General features: G+C 33.3%; 1 protein-coding gene and 1 pseudogene across 1 annotated transcript; both read right to left on the minus strand.

Annotated features, from left to right (window-relative positions):
• On the minus strand, positions 1-954 carry LOC145610580 (uncharacterized). Its single transcript, XM_081665892.1, has one exon. It carries the CDS (start codon positions 952-954, stop codon positions 1-3), a length of 954 nt encoding a protein of 317 aa, XP_081522018.1.
• A 14,995-nt stretch (positions 955-15,949) lies between these two features.
• LOC145611430 (mitogen-activated protein kinase kinase 5 pseudogene) lies at positions 15,950-17,784 on the minus strand (annotated as a pseudogene).
• Positions 17,785-18,346: the final 562 nt, after the last annotated feature.

Genomic DNA, 18,346 nt, shown 5'->3' on the forward strand with positions numbered 1-18,346 from the left:
CTATAAAGCCGACGAAGCCACTCCATGCTTTCCTCCTCCTTGTGTAAGAGTAAGAGTGTTGTCACTCCCGTTACCTGTGATAACCCACCCTATACCAGCACTTGTAGACCGTTTGTCCCAAGCACCATCAACCTCCACAACAAAACTATCATATCCAGTCTTGTCCACTCCCAAACTTACCTGAAAGAAACCTAGAGGGTGACTAGGCTCATTCCCTGTGTCTTCATCTAACCCATTATCCTGTTCTACTGACTGAGCAAAGTCCTCATGCTCTTGCAAAGCCCTACTAATAGATCCCATAGAAAGGCTCATACCTCCCACTACCCCATTGAAGACGTTATCATTCCTTGCTTTCCACAGCCCCCACAAGGTTGCGATAAAGGTCACCACACGCATGCTATGCTTACCATCCTCGCTATAAAACAGCAGGATATAGTGCTGAATCCACTTCCTCACAGAATTGAACTCAGGAGACTCAGAGCAAATAGTTCGGGAGCCATTCTCCCAAACTTCCTTTGCTAGATTACAAAACCGAAAAATGTGTTGGGTGTCTTCTCTTTCCACCCCACAGAAAGCACATGCTACCTCCACATGTATCCCTCTTTTTTCAAGGTTTGTCTTAACCGCTATCCCATTATGAAACAGCCTCCACATGAAAACCTTCCATTTAGGCTGGATACCAAATCTCCATATTAGCTTCACAAAGTCTTGTTCCTTTGCTGGGAGCATATCCCTGTTTAGACCATTCCATCTGGAGAGAAAATAGTATCCTGTCTTCACCGTGTATCTTCCCGATGGATGATGATTCCAATAAAAGTAGTCCTCTTCCCCATCCGTAGGAAGCTCTATAGACAAAATTGCCTTTGCACTCTTCCATTCAAAACATTCCCTCACCTTCCCTGCATTCCATGTCATAGAGCTCCTATCTATAAAGTCACTAACCTTCCAATGCATTGCTGCTCTCAGTGTTTGGGTAGAGTTGACAGTTGGAATCTCCCCTTAAACCCAAGCCGAGCTTATAGCCTTTATACTCAACCCGTTCCCAACTTTATAAGCAAAACCCTTTTTAAGAGATTCAACGGATCTCTGTAAACTTACCCTTCCTAGGGATGGATGACCAATCTTCTTATGAGGTCTAGCCATGTTACAAATCCCACAATTTTGACACCCTCCATGCACTTTTGCCAGTAGTAGCTGTGGATTAAGATGTGATGAGTCTATTTTATATATATATTTATTTTCCGTCCCACGGTCATATTTGTGCTTATTTGAGCTCTACGGAGCTATTTTTATTACTAATATACGTTTTCTAGTGTTTTTGTAGAGTTGGTATTATTTTGTAGGAATTTGCAGATTTATGATAATTCCCGAGCTTATTTAAGCCACTACAAAAATATTAGAGGCGGAGCGTATTTTATGACCGTATATTTAAAGCCCAAGATCGAGTTAAAGGAATTTAATTCGGTGATTAAGGGCTCGATTAGTAAAGAAGTCCAATTATAAGCTACTATTACGGACCAAGTAATGAAGCCACAAAACATATGACAAACAATAAAGGTCCAAGAGTAAACAAGAACAGCTTGTCTTGTGTGCGGCCGGTCACACCGTGTGGCCACTTAAAGTAACCCCTATAACATTGATTAAGTAACCCCTGTAATACCAACCGAGTAACCCCTGTAACGCTAATAGAGTAACTTTATAACAATGAAGAAGTAACCCCTTTAACACTAACCAAGTAACCTCCATTACACTAGCGAAGTAAATCCTATAGTAGTTGGCCACACGGTGTGGCCAGCCACATATAAGACTTTGTGAAACAAGAAGGTTCAAGGAATAAGCCCGTATAATATCACATCAGGTCTGCTGGACATAAAATGGCGGGCCCGATCGGGCGGCCCAATGCCCGATCGGGCGAGTGTGTTGCAGTTTTCTTGCTCAAGTCGGTTTGCTACAGCTTTGGGCCCATTGATAATATCCATCTTTCACGGTTAAAGGAGAGGAGCATGCTTGTGGGCTATTTTTATTTGGGCTTGCTAAGTTTGGGTTTTGTTTGCTGATGATGTCGGTGTAATAGTAGTAGTTGATTGAGAATCAAATTGCTTTTCCTTTCTTTTATAAAAGGAGGGAGTTACGTAGGTCTTTAGCTAGCTTTTATTTAGGAGTTTTCTTAGTTTTTAGTCTTAGTCTTAGTTTTAGTTTTTAAGTTAGTTTTCTTTTCTCTTTCTCTCTCTAACTTTTCTCTCTCTCCTCTTAATTAAACTCTTAGTATTACTTTCTCCCTTGTTTCTCTCTCTAAACTTTTGATTTATGCAATTTTATATTTCTTTCTTTTAGTACTATCTCTTTTCTCCTTATTTACATATTTTCTTTGCTTTGATCTTAATCATGTCTCCTTTAATTGCTTTGTTTAGTTTAATTTTAATTATGTCTGAGTAGTTTAATTCTAGGGTTTATGGGGATCCATAATTAATATGAAGGGATAATTTGTTATTATTAGTTATTGATATTGCATGATAATTTCTTATTGAATTGTTTTAATTCTTTGCAATTAGATTATGAATCGAGCAGATGTGATTTGATTGTAAATGTTTAGCAATATTGAATTGATGAATCGAGCAGATGTTAATTTGATATTAAAGGCTATTTTCAATAGGAACTTAGATCTAGTAAATTGTGAGAGCCTGTTAGATCTATGTTGGTTAATAAATTGCGAGAGCCTATTAATCATGTTATCTGTGCAATGTTGATTAATTGATTGTTATGTTTTATCCCGGAATATTAATTATTGATGAACCTATGACCCTAGGCCTTCTTATTATCGACTTTCTCTCTAAACTCGATCTCCGTAGTATAATTACATATTAAAAACAACAATTTGGTTACTTCAATAATTTAGATTATATTAATTAATTAGGAGTAGAAAGACCAGTTTCCCTGTGGATTCGACCCTATTTCCCTATCTACTTTAGTTAGAGGACTTAGGTAATTACTTTTGATTAGGTGATACGACTTTAGCCTGTCAAGATGCATTCTCGTAGCTTGTTTGAAAAGCAAAGCATCATTTAGGGCTGTCGTTCCCCTTATCCCTAATCCTCCCATGCTTTTTGGAAGTTGAATGACATCTCTACTTACCCAGTGCATCCCCTTATTGCCCTTGTTTGACCACCAAAACCTTGTAATTAGAGAGTCAATCTTGTTTGCTATACTCTGGGGAAGTTTGAGACATTTCATAACGTGAGCTGAGATAATAACCAAGCAATGTTGATAAGAATTAGTTTTGTAGCTTGAGAAAGATTAAGGTGAGCCCATGACAGAATTTTCTCTGAAACCTTATTCACCAAATATTGGAAGGAGTCTTTCCTTTTTCCTTGTATGTCAATTGGTGCCCCCAAATGAGTTCCAATATTAAGGGTTTCATTCATTGCGAGAATACCTTTTAAGATCACTTTCTTCCCCTCCTCCACCCTCGGGGAAAACTTCACAAAGGACTTATGTAGATTTAGTTGTTGGCCTGATGCCTCCCCGAATCTTTGGAGGATATCCTTAATACATCTACAAGAGTCCTCCGTAGCTTTGAAGAAGAGCATGCATCATCTGCAAAGAAGAGATGGGAAATAGAGGGAGATCGCCTTGACACTTTTAGGCCTTTGAAAAGTTTGATGTCTTCTGCCAGAGTCAACATTCTTGAAAGAATGTCCATACAAAAGATAAAGAGGTAAGGTGATAATGGGTCCCCTTGCCTTAACCCACAATGCGGAGTGAAGGTTGCTGTAATCCCCCGTATTTTTAAATATATTAGTAATGAAATTATGTTTTATTCATAATTTTTATTTGTATTTTTTTTTCGGATTTAATTTCAAAAGTTTCAAATTATTTTTGGGTTTGATGAACGATTTTATTACAAAGAACTTTTTATGAACCTTTCTTCACTAATTTATGTCCAACAAACCAAACCCATTTTCCTTTCTTAATTGGCCCATTAATTTTATGAGGCCCAACCTTAAAACTAACCCTACACCACTCTCTCTCCTATAAATACCCCATACATCTCCAAAATTTCCCACACAAAAAGGTTAGTCTTATTTTCATCCTCCTTTGTTTCATTATTTTGCTTAATGTTATTTTAATTGTTTTGGGTTTTGATTTTAGTATAAAGATTATATTTTTAGTATTAAATTATATTTTAATGGTATAAAGATTATAAATTTCAGATTATATTTATGTTATAAATTTCATATTTTATGAATTATAAACCTAGGGTTTCAATTTATTGAAAATCATGATTTTAGGGTTTTTATGAACAATTGATTTAGGGCTTTTATAGTAATGATGTTTTAAAATTTTGGTGATTATATTACTAATTAGTTTCCAGATTATTTTGAACACGTAAATTCGTATTTTAATGTTTAGATTTCGGTTCGTTAATATTAATCCCGTTTTAATCCCGATCAGGTTCTGAACTCATCCGATTTTGACAAAAAAGTAGTGTTTTCCATGTGGAAACGATGTTTTAAGAAAGACTCACTACCTTTGGTAGTGAGCACCACCCTCTCGTGGCCAAATTCTGCCTCTAAATATGATTTTCGGGCAGTTTTTCATTTTTAACGAAGTTTTTTATTTTTAAAATTTTATCCTTGAGTTTGATTAATAAAATTAATTATTTTTAAAGTTAATTAAGCATATAAATATATGTTTTATTTATTTTAATAAGTTTTTCATCATATTATATTGTTGGAAATTACTTGGGATAGTAATATTAATTGTTGGTTGTTTTCTAGGAAGTGATTATTCCCTAGGAGAATTTTAAGTGATTAAAAGTGGCTCAAAAGGATTGTTTGTATGAGGTACGTACATGTCTACTTCGTTATAAGTAGTATCATGTTTAGGTACCAAAAGGAAAGAACTTAGTTTCATGATTAGGGAACACTTGGATGGAAATTGTTTGGTTACACATTGATTTAATTCATGTGCTTATGTTTATGAAACATGTTTTGGTGAATTGATTATGTTTGTATGGAATTATGGATGCAAACATGTTGAATTATATTGGATAAAATGTTTGTATGGAATGTTGATACAAGCATAATTTTATTGGATTGGTTTGTCAACCACATTTGATTTATTAAAGGATTGGAATTGAATGATTTAAGTGGAATGAATTTATTAATTATTCCACAAGGTTATTATTATTTATTTATTACTCAATCATAACTTGTTAGTATGTTGAGTAAAGGTGGATTAAGCCGAAATGGCTAGGTGAGTTGAGTATGTTCAACAATTTTGGATAATTTGGAAGTTTAATAGAATTAAAGATCAATTTGTGATGTGATCACCATTTCCTAAATAAGATTAATAATAAATTGATGTATGATTGTTATGTATGGTCTTCTTGATTGAGTCGGCTATTAATTAAAATTGTAATCACGTAAAGTGAAACATGGATGAGCAATAAAACTCTGGAAAGCGTGCACTTCTAGAGTATTGACAATTATGGGTTGGGGTACACGGTGGTAGCCCGTGGCTTTTCGAGGCTTGTTTGATCAACATGTCCTCTTCTCTTTTGGTATTTACATTTTATTTTATAATGAAAGTTAGATGGGATCCTAGACTAACTTTGTGAGAATGGAGTCGCGCCCATTCTTTCATCGCGCTAAACTTTTATTTCAAATGGTCATTTGGGGCCTGGATTGGACAACCTGGTCTATTGCTTACTCCAAACTAAATTAATTAAATTGAATATAATGAGTCAAGTGTTTGGAATTAGTTAGTAAGTATGTTGAGATAGTTGAATTGTTTAAGTGTGGAGTCTTGATTAATGAATTCGTGTTGTATGTTTATTTATTATAATTAATTGAGCATGCTAGGTTTGTACGTTGTAGCTTGTATGTACTCAGCTTTGCTGATTGCGTGCTTTTGTGTGTGTTATCTTTGGTCATGGCCTTCGCCTTTCAATGACCCTGTGATGATCCAATTATTACACTTGTATTATTGGGGAGCAGTATGCACAGGTTAGCTTGATGATGTGAAGTTAAGGGATTTGACAAACGCATTGTCAAGGGATTGGTGTGATTGAGAGTATTCGATTCTTGTGTTGAACTTATTTATGCTTTGCTATTTCGTTTATGTTTTGGATTTTTAATATTGGTTTGGTTTTAAATAAGGGCCTTATATGGTTCCAATTTGTAAGCTTTGACTTATTCGTTTTCTAAATTGTGTTATTTTAAATACTTAAGTTTGATTTTTCCGCTGCGATACTTTGATAAAGCCTTAACGTTTTAACACGTGGCGGTAACATGTCAATGGTTCTCCACTATTTTATTTAAAGTAAGTGGTTTGAAAAAGGGAGAATTATTGGGGTGTTACAGTTGCAGTCGTCTTCCACAATATCCCGAAATACTGCATTTTTTCTCTCACTTTCTAAAATTTATTAAGCGTTTAGAGATATTTGTATTAAGCATGCATTAAATGAAGTACGACATTTCTTTTTGCCTAACCTCTTTTTTAATTTGTTCTCATGTTTTTTTTTTTTTTTTCCTTTTTGTCTTGGAAAATTGAAAAATCTCTACATAATAAGAGTAGAATTGGAAAAAAGTAAAGGAAAGATTCAAAACATGAGGAACTTTTTGAAACGTTGTAAATGGAATACAAGAAGACCAATAAGGAATTGTAGGAGTAATGTTGAGGTTTTCATTTTGAAAGTAAAAAACGATTGATTAAGTATTGCACTTAACAAAAAAACGCAAGTATTTTTCATTGTTTGTTTACAAGGTAGAGAGTTAAAAACAAATACGGTTTCTTAACTAATTTAATGTACTTGTAACATTTTAGTTCCACAACTATTGAGTGAGGCAAATTGAACCCTCAACTACCAAGGAGTACTATTTCCGGCTAAATAGTCTAGACACTATTTAAAATTACGTGGCAATTTTATTTAATTTTTTTGACAAAGTGGCAAAATTTAATTATTATTTTATTATAATAGTTTAATGACTTGTAAAAAAAATAAATAAAATAAAACAATTGAACTTTTATTTACGAGAGAAATAGGGGGAGTATTTGGGACTATTGAACTTTGAAAGTGACCTTTTACAGTTTCACCGTTTAAAAAAAAAAAAAGGAACAACATTCTCTAATTCTTCATTGTTAAGTTATAGTGGGATCGGATTTGGGATTGTCATCTGATCAAAGGAGAGGAAAATCTGCAAAGCTAACATCTGGTGAAAGTAAATTTATCCTCAATTTCATCTAATTTTTATCTTTTTTCAGTTTAAAAAAAGTTGAAAGATTGATAAATTCAAAATATCCATGCTATTCATATTACAGTTCCTAACTAATATCAGTATATGTGTAGGTACTTGGTAATTGAGTTCGTAACGCACCCGCGATAAATATTTTGAGCATATGTGTAACACCCCCAAATCTCCCTCTACGGAAATACTAGTATAATACGTATAATTATACCGTAGAGATAGACTTGGGCGTATTACCGCCGCGTGATTACGCAAGGCTACTCAAACTTACTAAATAAAACCAATACTTTGCAGCGGAAACTCAACTTGCTTTTATTAATACTTATAAAAATAGTAACATTTGGATGAGTACTATAAATAAAGACAAGACCAACATTCCTAAACTAGGTGAAGCAAATCCCGGGACTCCCGTATGCTCATTCATGACTCCACCTGAAAATAGTCAACACTGCTTACCATTACGGTAAACAGGGCGAACCAAAACAAATAAGAAATACGGATTAGCAAATTATGCTAAGTACGGTAAGTGCAAGATAATGTAAACTCAATTTATTCGCAAACATGCTTTAAAACCAATTTCCAATAAATAATCCAATAATTCCAAAACTCATGATTCAAAACCAATTCCAATGATTCAACATGTAAAATAATTGATAAACCAATTCCTTTAAAAATCCAATTCCTTTTTGAACCAATTTCTTTAAATCCAATTCCTCACCCAAGTGTGCACACTCCCCAAGCTAGTCTCTTTATATTACAAGGCTATTCTTGAGGAAAGACTAGGTCATACAAAGTCCATAGTCTTATCAATAAACCAAATCCCCATAGTGGGATTACCAACATGCTTATAAAGCATTAATAATAATAATAATATTTCAATGGTTTAGTAATAAATCCTTTTAATATCCACTAATTCCAACATAATTCAAACTCAAAACCTCTAAAATAAATACTTGAGAATAAAATCTCATATTAATACTTTTCAAAATCAATAACTCTTCCTTGAAAAACCTTCTATTTAATTCAATAAACTTTTCAAATCAATTCCTTTAAACATGATAAGTAATTCGATCAAACCATTCAAAACATGATTTAAAAATCAATCATTCAAAATACTTTTATCAATACCTCCAAACATAATTTATTTCAAAATCACAATTCAAATCAATTTAATTCAATCACCAATCAAATCATATAAAACATGTTATTCAAACCAATCACTTTCAAAGATATCTAGCCACCTAACGTACCTTGATCCTTGCTTAGCAAACACACCAAAAGAACATCAAGAATCTTGGTTGAACACACCCTACAAATAAATATAACCTTAATCAATATAAGGTTAACAAATAATTAAAACCCCCCCAACTATATGTACATGAACCTTTTAAATTATTTTCTCATAAACATCATTAAATATATGATTTTATATAATTAAAACTACTCATAATAATTTTATATTAATCTCCCATAATAATAATAACAATAATTGAAAAAGAGAAGAGAAGAAGAAAAGATAAGAAACCAAGGAAAAGAGAAGAATTGGATTTGCGTAGGAAATAATAGGGCAGAACTTGCTGAGGCTATAACTCCTTTGATATAACTCTAAATTGGGTGATTCTTGAGCCTAACCTCTAGGATTTTTCGAGAGGAACAACTTTCAGTGAGACGTCACTACCCCAAAAAACTGACCAGAAGTGCCCGAAAATTGGCTTCAAAGATGGACGGGATGATTTGTGTAAAATTGAGGAGAAGAAAAGAAGAGAATTGGTGTGAAGAATGTGAGAGGTATGAAGGGGTATATATAGGCTAGTATGAGCATGAATTATGGTAGGAAAATGTAGGAAGAATTATGGTAATTAGGGTTTAAGAGATTACTTGGAGAAGTGAATAAAGAATTAAGGAAAGTTTTGATATTTGAAGGGATTGTGTATAATTGAATATGGAAGGTATGTATGTCATGAAAAATATTAAGGAAATTGGAATTGCTTGGGGAATAATTAAGAAGAATCAATGGCAACAAAATATAATAATTGGATATCAAAAAGATGGAGAATTAGAATTATGAAAAATAGGAGATTTTAGGGAGATAATTAAAAATACAAATTACCAAAATATTTTCCCAAAATCTTTATGGGATGGCCGAAATTATTGAGCTTTCCTAAGCTCATATTTTCGGCCTTCCTATTTAGTATTTAGGAATATATTTTGCTAGTCTTAAGGAATTAAAAATAATTGTGTAAATAATATATATTGTAATAAATAATTAAATAATAAAATACCAAATATTCACCAAATAATTTAACTTATAAAATCAGATTTCATACATAAGAAAATCTGAAATTATTAGCTAAATAAATGGGATTTTCGGACTTATTAAAATAATAATAAAATATAGCTTTTGCCTTAATTAAAATATCCGAAATATATAAATAATCCGGTTTTTAAAATAGGATAAATGGATAATAAATCTTATCCAAAATAATGATTAGTTTTCAAAATGCTTTTGGCGCCAAAATTCAAATATTATTTTGGCTCCAAATAATAAATTTACTAAAATACCCTTTTTATAAAATAATCCTTAATTAATTAATTAGGAAAATACGTATGAAAATACGGGGTATTACAATATGATCTTTTTGGATGATCAACAACAATATAAAGAATATACAACAACGATTTTTTTAATTTATAATTGATTTTTTTTTTTTTACATAACGAATTTTTGGATAATTTGTAGTACAAATATGTTGATACATTAAATGAAAATCCTTAAACTATTAACTGATTTAGTTTTTGAGAATTTTTTTTCATGTAATTTTTAAGCATTTTTTTTTTAAAAAAAAAAAAGTCCTAAACTATTGCCAAGTATGCATTGTAGGTCCCTAAACTATTGATGACTAGGCAAGGTCTCTAAACTATTTGGCTAAAAGTAGTACTCCTTGGTGGTTGAGGGACCAATTTGCCTCACTCAATAGTTGAGAGATTAAAATGTTACAAATACGTTAATTTAGGGACCGTATTTGACCTTAGCATTATAGAGAATACTAATTAGATCAGTCGTTGTACGTAGTTTCCCACGCATGTCCACAAGAAGTCATGCCCATATTGCTTGCCTTATTACATATTAGCTCTCGTATATAATTCCTAGTTTACTAATCCACAATTCCTTTTTATATTAATTATCTTGGATTTATTTTTTAAGAAGTCAGAGTTGTTATTGTTTATTAAATATACATCGTTATATTTTAGGGTTCTTATACTCTCTCATTTTATACAGTGAGTTCTTCTTACCTATTTTCATCTTAGCTCTTTCTTAATCTCTACGGGATAAATTTAATCTCACAAAATCCCTTAAGTTTTACCTATCAACAATTCCACCCAACTAGAATATATTGAAGTAGAATATGGCTTGAAGACAAACAATTGGGAAGGAAAGAGTAGTAGTAGTCTACTAGTCTTACTAGACTTGATCAAAAGTAGTCTTGCCAAATAAGTCTTTTTTTTTTTTTTTTTTTTTTTTGGGGGGGGGGGGGGTGTGCGACCCCCCATTGATCTTGGCTTGCTTCTTTGTTCTTGGCTACTGCTTGGTTAACCCCCGAAGCCCCCCTTGGGGGGAAGGAACATAGCAGCCAGCTTAAAAACGTTAGCTAGCGGCCTCTGTCTGACCGATCATTCCGCTGGCATCTCGCAGAAACCCGTATGATAGGCTAAGAGTGCTCTAAAACTCTTTTGATCATAAAAAAGTGACAGTAAAAAATGTGGGGGGGTGGGGGGACCTAACCTTTGATTTTTAGCTATAGTTGGCCCAAACTGAAAATGGCATAAAATAGTGAGTTAGCCACATTTCTTTGGCCCGAATTAGGCCAACTATTTTTTGCTGGTGGGCCTGGCCCATGATTAGCTCCAAGTCTAAACAAGGAAAGCACATAAAGTACAACAATTAGACTATGCATTAATCTTGCATATGGAAAACATAAATGCTTTTGGCACACCCTCAATTAATTTTGGCACACCCCTATGTGAGAGCATGAGGGTGTGCCAAAATTAGTTTCCCAAGGTATGGGCTATAACACCTCTGACTTCTCTGTTTTATGTTTATGTATGCAGTGGCATCCTAAATCAGTAAATCACATACTTCCTCCGTTCCAATAATATTGCAACAAGGATGAAATTACACACCCCAAAGCACATTTATATGTTCAATATCTATAATTGTGTAAGTAAAAATCATAAAAAATTGATATTATGTAAGTATTTTATGAGACGAATCTAACAAGATGCCACATGAATATATTTTACTTAATGTACAAATCATATTATATGGTTAAACAAGAGTTAAAGCTGAACTGATTCAACCTATTAAACAATCCATTAGTCTTTCACCAAAATTCTAAAATAAAAATTGCTCGCAAGTTACTCTTAAAATCCTCAATAATCCCACAAACATATACCCATCAACAAAGGTTACACTTAAGCTTGTTCTGATTGACTGAATTGAACTAAACTTATTAAAGCTGAACTGAACTAAATTGAACTAAACTATTGATTAGTGATTTTTAACTACGGATTAATGATCTTTGATTATTTATTATTATATATATGTGTTTCTACAAAAACATATAAAAATATATATGGAAAATATATTAATATGTTACTATTAACATGGAATCCCAAAACATTTAAAAATAACATATACTATGTAATTTAAAAATAAAGTATTAAAATGACAAAAGAACATAAAACAGTGAATTTTATCAAAATTATTATTATTATTTGTTGTTGTTATTGTTGTTGTTACCAATATCATTAGACATAAACTGAACTGAACTGAACTTATTAGAGCTGAAAATAATCTGAATAGAACGTGCCTTTAGTAACGGAAATGATTTAATTGAATCCGTTTCCAACCCAAAAATTACCCTTACCAAATATGCTCTTAGTGAGTTTTCATTACCAACCATGGCTAAACTAATCCGTTACCACACTATTTCCCTAGCCTACACCACTCTCCCACAAGCAACAACACCTCAAGTCTCCACCTTCTTGCTACCAACACCTCCCAATCCTATCATACACCACACCATTTCCTTATCCTACACCACTCCATCTCCCAGCCAACACCTCCATCTCCTCGCCAACAACAACCCCGATCTCAACCACCTGCATCGACCACACTCACAAAAACCAACAGTGGTATGGGGTTTCGTTGGCAGCTTAATCAAAACCTTGGCTACAAAATCTGAATCAAACATCGAAACTTACCATCGTTATTTGCATAGGAATTCGGCTCTATTAGAAATATGATATATGTTTATCCAAAAAAAAGAAATACTTCCTCCGTTCTTTTTTACTTGACCCGTTTTGACTTTTACACTATTCACCACCCATCCTTTGACCGTCTTTTGTGAATGATATGTAAGGAAAAATATATTAATGTGAGATAGTTTTGAACTCATCTCAATAAGTAGTATCATAATAAACAACTTTTATAATTTTTACTTATGAAGAATTAAAGTTGTTGATCGCTAAAGTTTTGCATTGGCAAACGTGATAAAAGAAACAGGTCAAGTAAAAAAGAACAGAGGAAGTATGATATATGAGTTTGAATATAATGCACTATTCTTTATTTTCTTTTTTCTAAATAATTAATTACTTCGTTCTTTTTTACTTGACCTACTTCTTTTATCACGCTTGTCAATGTAAAACTTTAACAATCAATATCATTGTTCTCCATAAGTGAAAATTATAAAAGTTATATATTATGATAGTACTTATTGAGACAAATTCAAAAATATCCCACATGAATATGTTTTTTCTTACATATTATTCACAAAAAACGGTCAAAGGAGAAGTAGTGAATAGTATAAAGTCAAAGCGGGTAAAAAAAAACGGAGGAAGTATAATTTTTTTATGGTTACATGCTATCCAAAATACTTTCTAAGTTATGCCCCCAAACTTTTTCAGTTTCTAAGTTGTGCCATGCTTTTTCAAACGTCTAAGCTGTGCCCTCATCCTCACTAATTTTTATTAACAATAACCTTTGACATTAACAATAACCTTTTTCTTTTATTATTTTATTTTCTAATTTTTCAAAACTTTTTTAAAGTGTTAAACCAATTAGAATGGAACACGTGTCAAATTAATAACGCCTCAACACCACTGCTGACTAAATAATTAACTTTTGTTAACGGATATGACTGTCAAAGGGTATTGTTGATAAAATATCGTGGGATGGAGGACACATCGGCCATGTTTGGTAATTGGCTTTTTAATGGCTTTTTGGTTAGCTTTTGGCTTTTTTAGGTGGTCAAACAGCCAAAAAATGAGTTAGTCAGCGAAAAAGCTGGCTTTTAAGCCAAAATGAAAAAGCTGCTTTGAGTAGCTTTTTTTGTTGGCTTTTGGCTTGTTGGATCACAAATTATCTAATAAACAGCCAACAACCAACAATTAATTTACCAAACACTTTTATAAACAGCCAGCTTAAACAGCCAATTTCAAAAGCCATCATAAACAGCCAAACATTCCAGCTGGTCAAACAAGCCAAGTGAACTAGCCAACAGCCAACCGCCAACAACCATTTGCCAAACAAGGCCATCTTATAAGTTTGAAAAAACATGGATATAGCTTAGAAACCGAAGAGCTTAAGAGGCATAGCTTAGAAAATCTCTAAACAATATAATAAAAATTTACTGTGGAGTTTTAAAACATCGCTATTCCATATCCATATCACCTTAAGAGTTGAGATAAAAGAAGATTTTACAATGTTGCTAAAGTTGATTCTATATCATCAATTATAAGCCAATAACTGCTGATTGAAAACCCCCTTTTCCCCATGTAACTTTATAAAGCAAAAGCAACCTAACATATTTTCCCCCACTTCCATACTTGTCCCAAATCTTTTGCTAGATCCATGTCAGTCTGGCACATCACCCCACAACACAAAACCAATAAAAATAAAAAATAAATAAATAAACATAATTTTCTACGTTTCCATATATTGAGTTTACACTTTTTTTTTTTCTAAAGGAATTTACACTTGATAATGCACATTTTCAAAAATACAGATTAATAATCCGTACAATAATAAATCAATCAATAAATAAACATATAGATCATACTAAGTGATGAAGTATAATAATAACAACATTTAAATCAACCAAATCCTTAAACTCATCCTCCATTGTTGTGCAATCCCATTTTTTAAGAAAAAAAATGAAAATACAGAGTAAAATCTTATTACTTCCCGTAACTTTCAAGTTTAAACATTGTTTTCCATTACAAATTTACAATTGTGTACTAATACGTAGTACATTTCATGCTAAAACACAGTAATTCCTCCGTTTTTTTATTAATGTCTACATTTATTACTCACATAATAAAGAGAAAGTGCACATTAATAAAGAGACGGAAGGACTACATCTAAGTAATGAATAAAAATGCCTTTCCAAAAAAAGTAATAAATAAAAATAATATTATTAGAATAAAATATAATAATAATAATAATAATTAGAAGTAAAAATTCATAAACTTAGAGCTCACTGTGTCCTTAACTTTAATTATAATACAAATTCAATACAAATTATAATCTGTGTCATTAACTTTAATTAGCATTTCAAATTTGATATTCTAATTTTCAAAACGAAAACGAAAATTCCAAAATTCTGCCACTTTAGAATTTTGGATTGTCTCAAAATTGTTCAATTTTTATAGTAGAAAAAGCAGTGCAATAGTAAATCAAAATCAATTGTTAATTAAGTTGGGCTACTCGACCAGCATAATATGTGCAGCAGTTTTTGACAAATAAAGCAGTAAGCACCATACTTTATCTAAATTCTATATCAAAGAATGTTCTACAGAGGTAAAATTGAACAACCAGAAGCTAAAGGCATCCTCTTCTAGTGATTCCACAAATAAGTACTCAGAATATTGTTAGAAGATGAAAATTCAAAGAAGAGATCACAAATCAGCAATCCTGTCATGAACAACAGACTTCAAATATATGAGAAGTAAAGCAATTCGTTTGAAGTTTGCTCATCAATTTCTTCCAAGTAATCGCCTATTGGTATTACTCACCATTGCCATGATGTGCCTAAAATTCACAATTGCACAAGGGGAATGTTTTGAGGAGACACACGAGTGAGCAAGAATAGACTAAAATTCCGAGACAAAAGCTATCTCCTTATTCACAATGCACAAAGGGATGTTTCGAGGAGACACAAGAGTGAGCAAGAGTAGACTAATAATCAGAGACAGAGTTATCAACTTAGCTTATTCGCCATGACATACGTAATACTCGCATCATTTGCACTCAGCAAAAACTATCTTACGACATCAGTTGACAAAAATGAAAAACCCCCAGCACATTAACTTCAGTCTTTTCCTCGTTGAAGGCAAACTAGACATAAATAATTCGATCTCACCCAACCAACCATCAACCCAACAGTCAACACAATCTTCCCAAATATGATTAATTCTTGCAATCCTTAAATAAAACACAATAATCACAATTTTCCAAGGTTGCACAAGTAATTAGGACTTAAGAGTGCTTAAACAACCAATACATTCTCCTCCACACTAATCATAAATAGTAGTAACATATAAACAACCAATGCAAAAATAACAACATTTTATATAAGAACTTAAATGATCAAATAATTTACTCCTAATTAGCAAAGAAACAACAATTGCAAACCAAATTCGATAAGAAAGAGCAAGTTGTACTAATAATGGCGAAAATAAGACAATTTCTCATATCTTCTTGTACCATTGAATAATCGACACTATCCAAATCCAATTGAAAAAGCTACAATAATTGATGATTAATTTCTTTTCAGTTTCATCAGAATCACAACATCAGTTACAACAATTTCACCCCTCTTTCATCCTTATCCTTAATCATTCTCCTCCTCATCATCACATTAAAATTACAAAAAAAAACACAAAAATAAAAAGAAAATTTGCAATTGCATAAAAAAAAAAAAAAAAAAAAAAAAAAAAAAAAAAAAAAAAAAAACAGACTTCTTTTAACTTTTAACTTAAAATTAAAATAAAAAAAAAGGGTAAATTATGATGAATGAGGGAGGGGAGGGGGCAACATTTGACGGAGAGAAGTATGAACCTGGTGGTTCTGACTACCAATTTGACTACTCTGAGTAGCAGCTGTATTCTGCACAATAAAAGGATGGCCTAGCAGCCGAATTGCCGTCCACCGTTTCGCCGGCTCACGCTGCAGGCAACACCGGATAAAGTCACGAAACTCACGAGAAGCTGAACCCGGCGCCTCCGGTGGAGCACTCATACAAATAGCACACATCAAGCTAGCCCAGTCACCTTGTCTCCCAACATTAAATGGAAATCTACCCAAATAGAATTCCAAAATGCTAACCCCAAAACTCCAAATATCACCAGCATACCCATCATACTGTCCTTGATTCAGATCAGTATTAATCCTTTCGGGACTCATATACGCAATCGTCCCAACACTCGAATTACAAGGATCCATCGTTTGTGCTAGAATCCTACTAACTCCAAAATCAGCTATTTTCACCTGTTTGTTTGTGTTGATTAGGAGATTCGAGGGTTTTATATCTCGATGCACGATCCGTCTCCTGTGCAAATACACTAATCCGGAAAGAACTTGCCGGGATAACTCGGCAAGATACGATTCGTCTGCTATATGTTTCCCCTCAAGCGATCCTCGATCCATGTACTCGAGAAGAACCTGGATCTCCCCGTTGTGATCAAACATATCAAAGCATTTGACGACATTAGGATTATCGACATCTCTGAGGATCTCGATCTCTCGGCAGATCTGACGGCGCACCATCTCTTCATGGTTGCCGTAAATCACCTTCAAAGCGTAGATCCGAGAAGATGGCCGGTGGATTACTTGGTAGACTGTGCCTCCGGCGCCTGACCCGATCCGATTCTTCCGCTCTAGCTCGGAGAAGCTTAATATGGCGGCTGTGTTCGAGTTCGAGTTCGAGTTGGTTGAGGTGGAAGTGGATGTGGGTGCGGAGGAGGGAGGGAGAGGAAGCGGGACCGCGAGAGCCGGGTCTCGTTTAGGGAGCGGGAGGGTTAAGTCGGGGCGTCGTCTAGCGCGGGACGACGCCGGTTGCGGAGGCGGATTCATTGATTGATAGTGAATTGAAATAGATAAATGAAAACAAAACTATATTATATGTATAAAATATTTATACACATGGTGAAAGGAGAACCACAACGCTAAATGAATAAAGGGTACTGAATTGAGAAATTATTATAACACGAGACCAAATACGAACACGAACAAGGGTTGATTTTGTTGGTGATGTTTCAAAAAATCAAATGTTTGATTTGTTCAAAATTGGACAAGGAAGAAGAAGTCATAAGTTGTTTGTTCAAGTAAATTGAAGGTTCGAGGAAGAAGAGAGAGGAGAAGAAGAAAGGGGGGGTGAAAAAAGGTAGGAAATGAATGAGGGGTTGCTATCAGAGGAGAATCAAGATTTATTTAAACAAAGGAGAAAGGTGGTGGGAAGTGTGAAGGGTATCACGCGCTAAGGAAGGGGGCTTGTGTGTATGTCCAATGAGAGTCAAGGAAGGGTAGAAAATGTGAAGGGAGTTAATGTGGGGAGTATCTCGTGTAAGGTTTTAAAGACAATAAAATCATTTTTTTTTTTTTTTTTTTTTGCATTTATTTTTTACACATTTGTTTCATGAGGGTTTTTGTATGTTACTCACTCAATTCCATTTTATTCTTTACGTTTTTATTTTGGGTGTTCCTTTTTATTATTTATATTTAGTATCTTTTCATCTGTAGTCAATAATGGTTTTTTTTTTTTCCAATAGGTAAAATAAAATAAAGGAAATTAAAACTAATGTTGTGTTATAAAAAAAATGAAAAGTTAAACTGATGTGATTTGAAAATATTTGGCTCAAAACTAATATTGTAAATATGAGTTGGCCGGTGATTTTTATGGTGACTAAATTGGTAAAAACTTAGCTTGACTTATATGTCAAATGATTCAGTAGTAGCTGTCATTAAGATCGTTTATCAGATACAAGTTTAAAATAGCTGTTTTAACATGTCACTTTGTCGTATTATGCTAGTTCCT

The sequence above is a fragment of the Chenopodium album genome, chromosome 24 (assembly GCF_948465745.1).
Source record: "Chenopodium album chromosome 24, dcCheAlbu1.1, whole genome shotgun sequence".
Classification (NCBI taxonomy): domain Eukaryota; kingdom Viridiplantae; phylum Streptophyta; class Magnoliopsida; order Caryophyllales; family Amaranthaceae; genus Chenopodium; species Chenopodium album.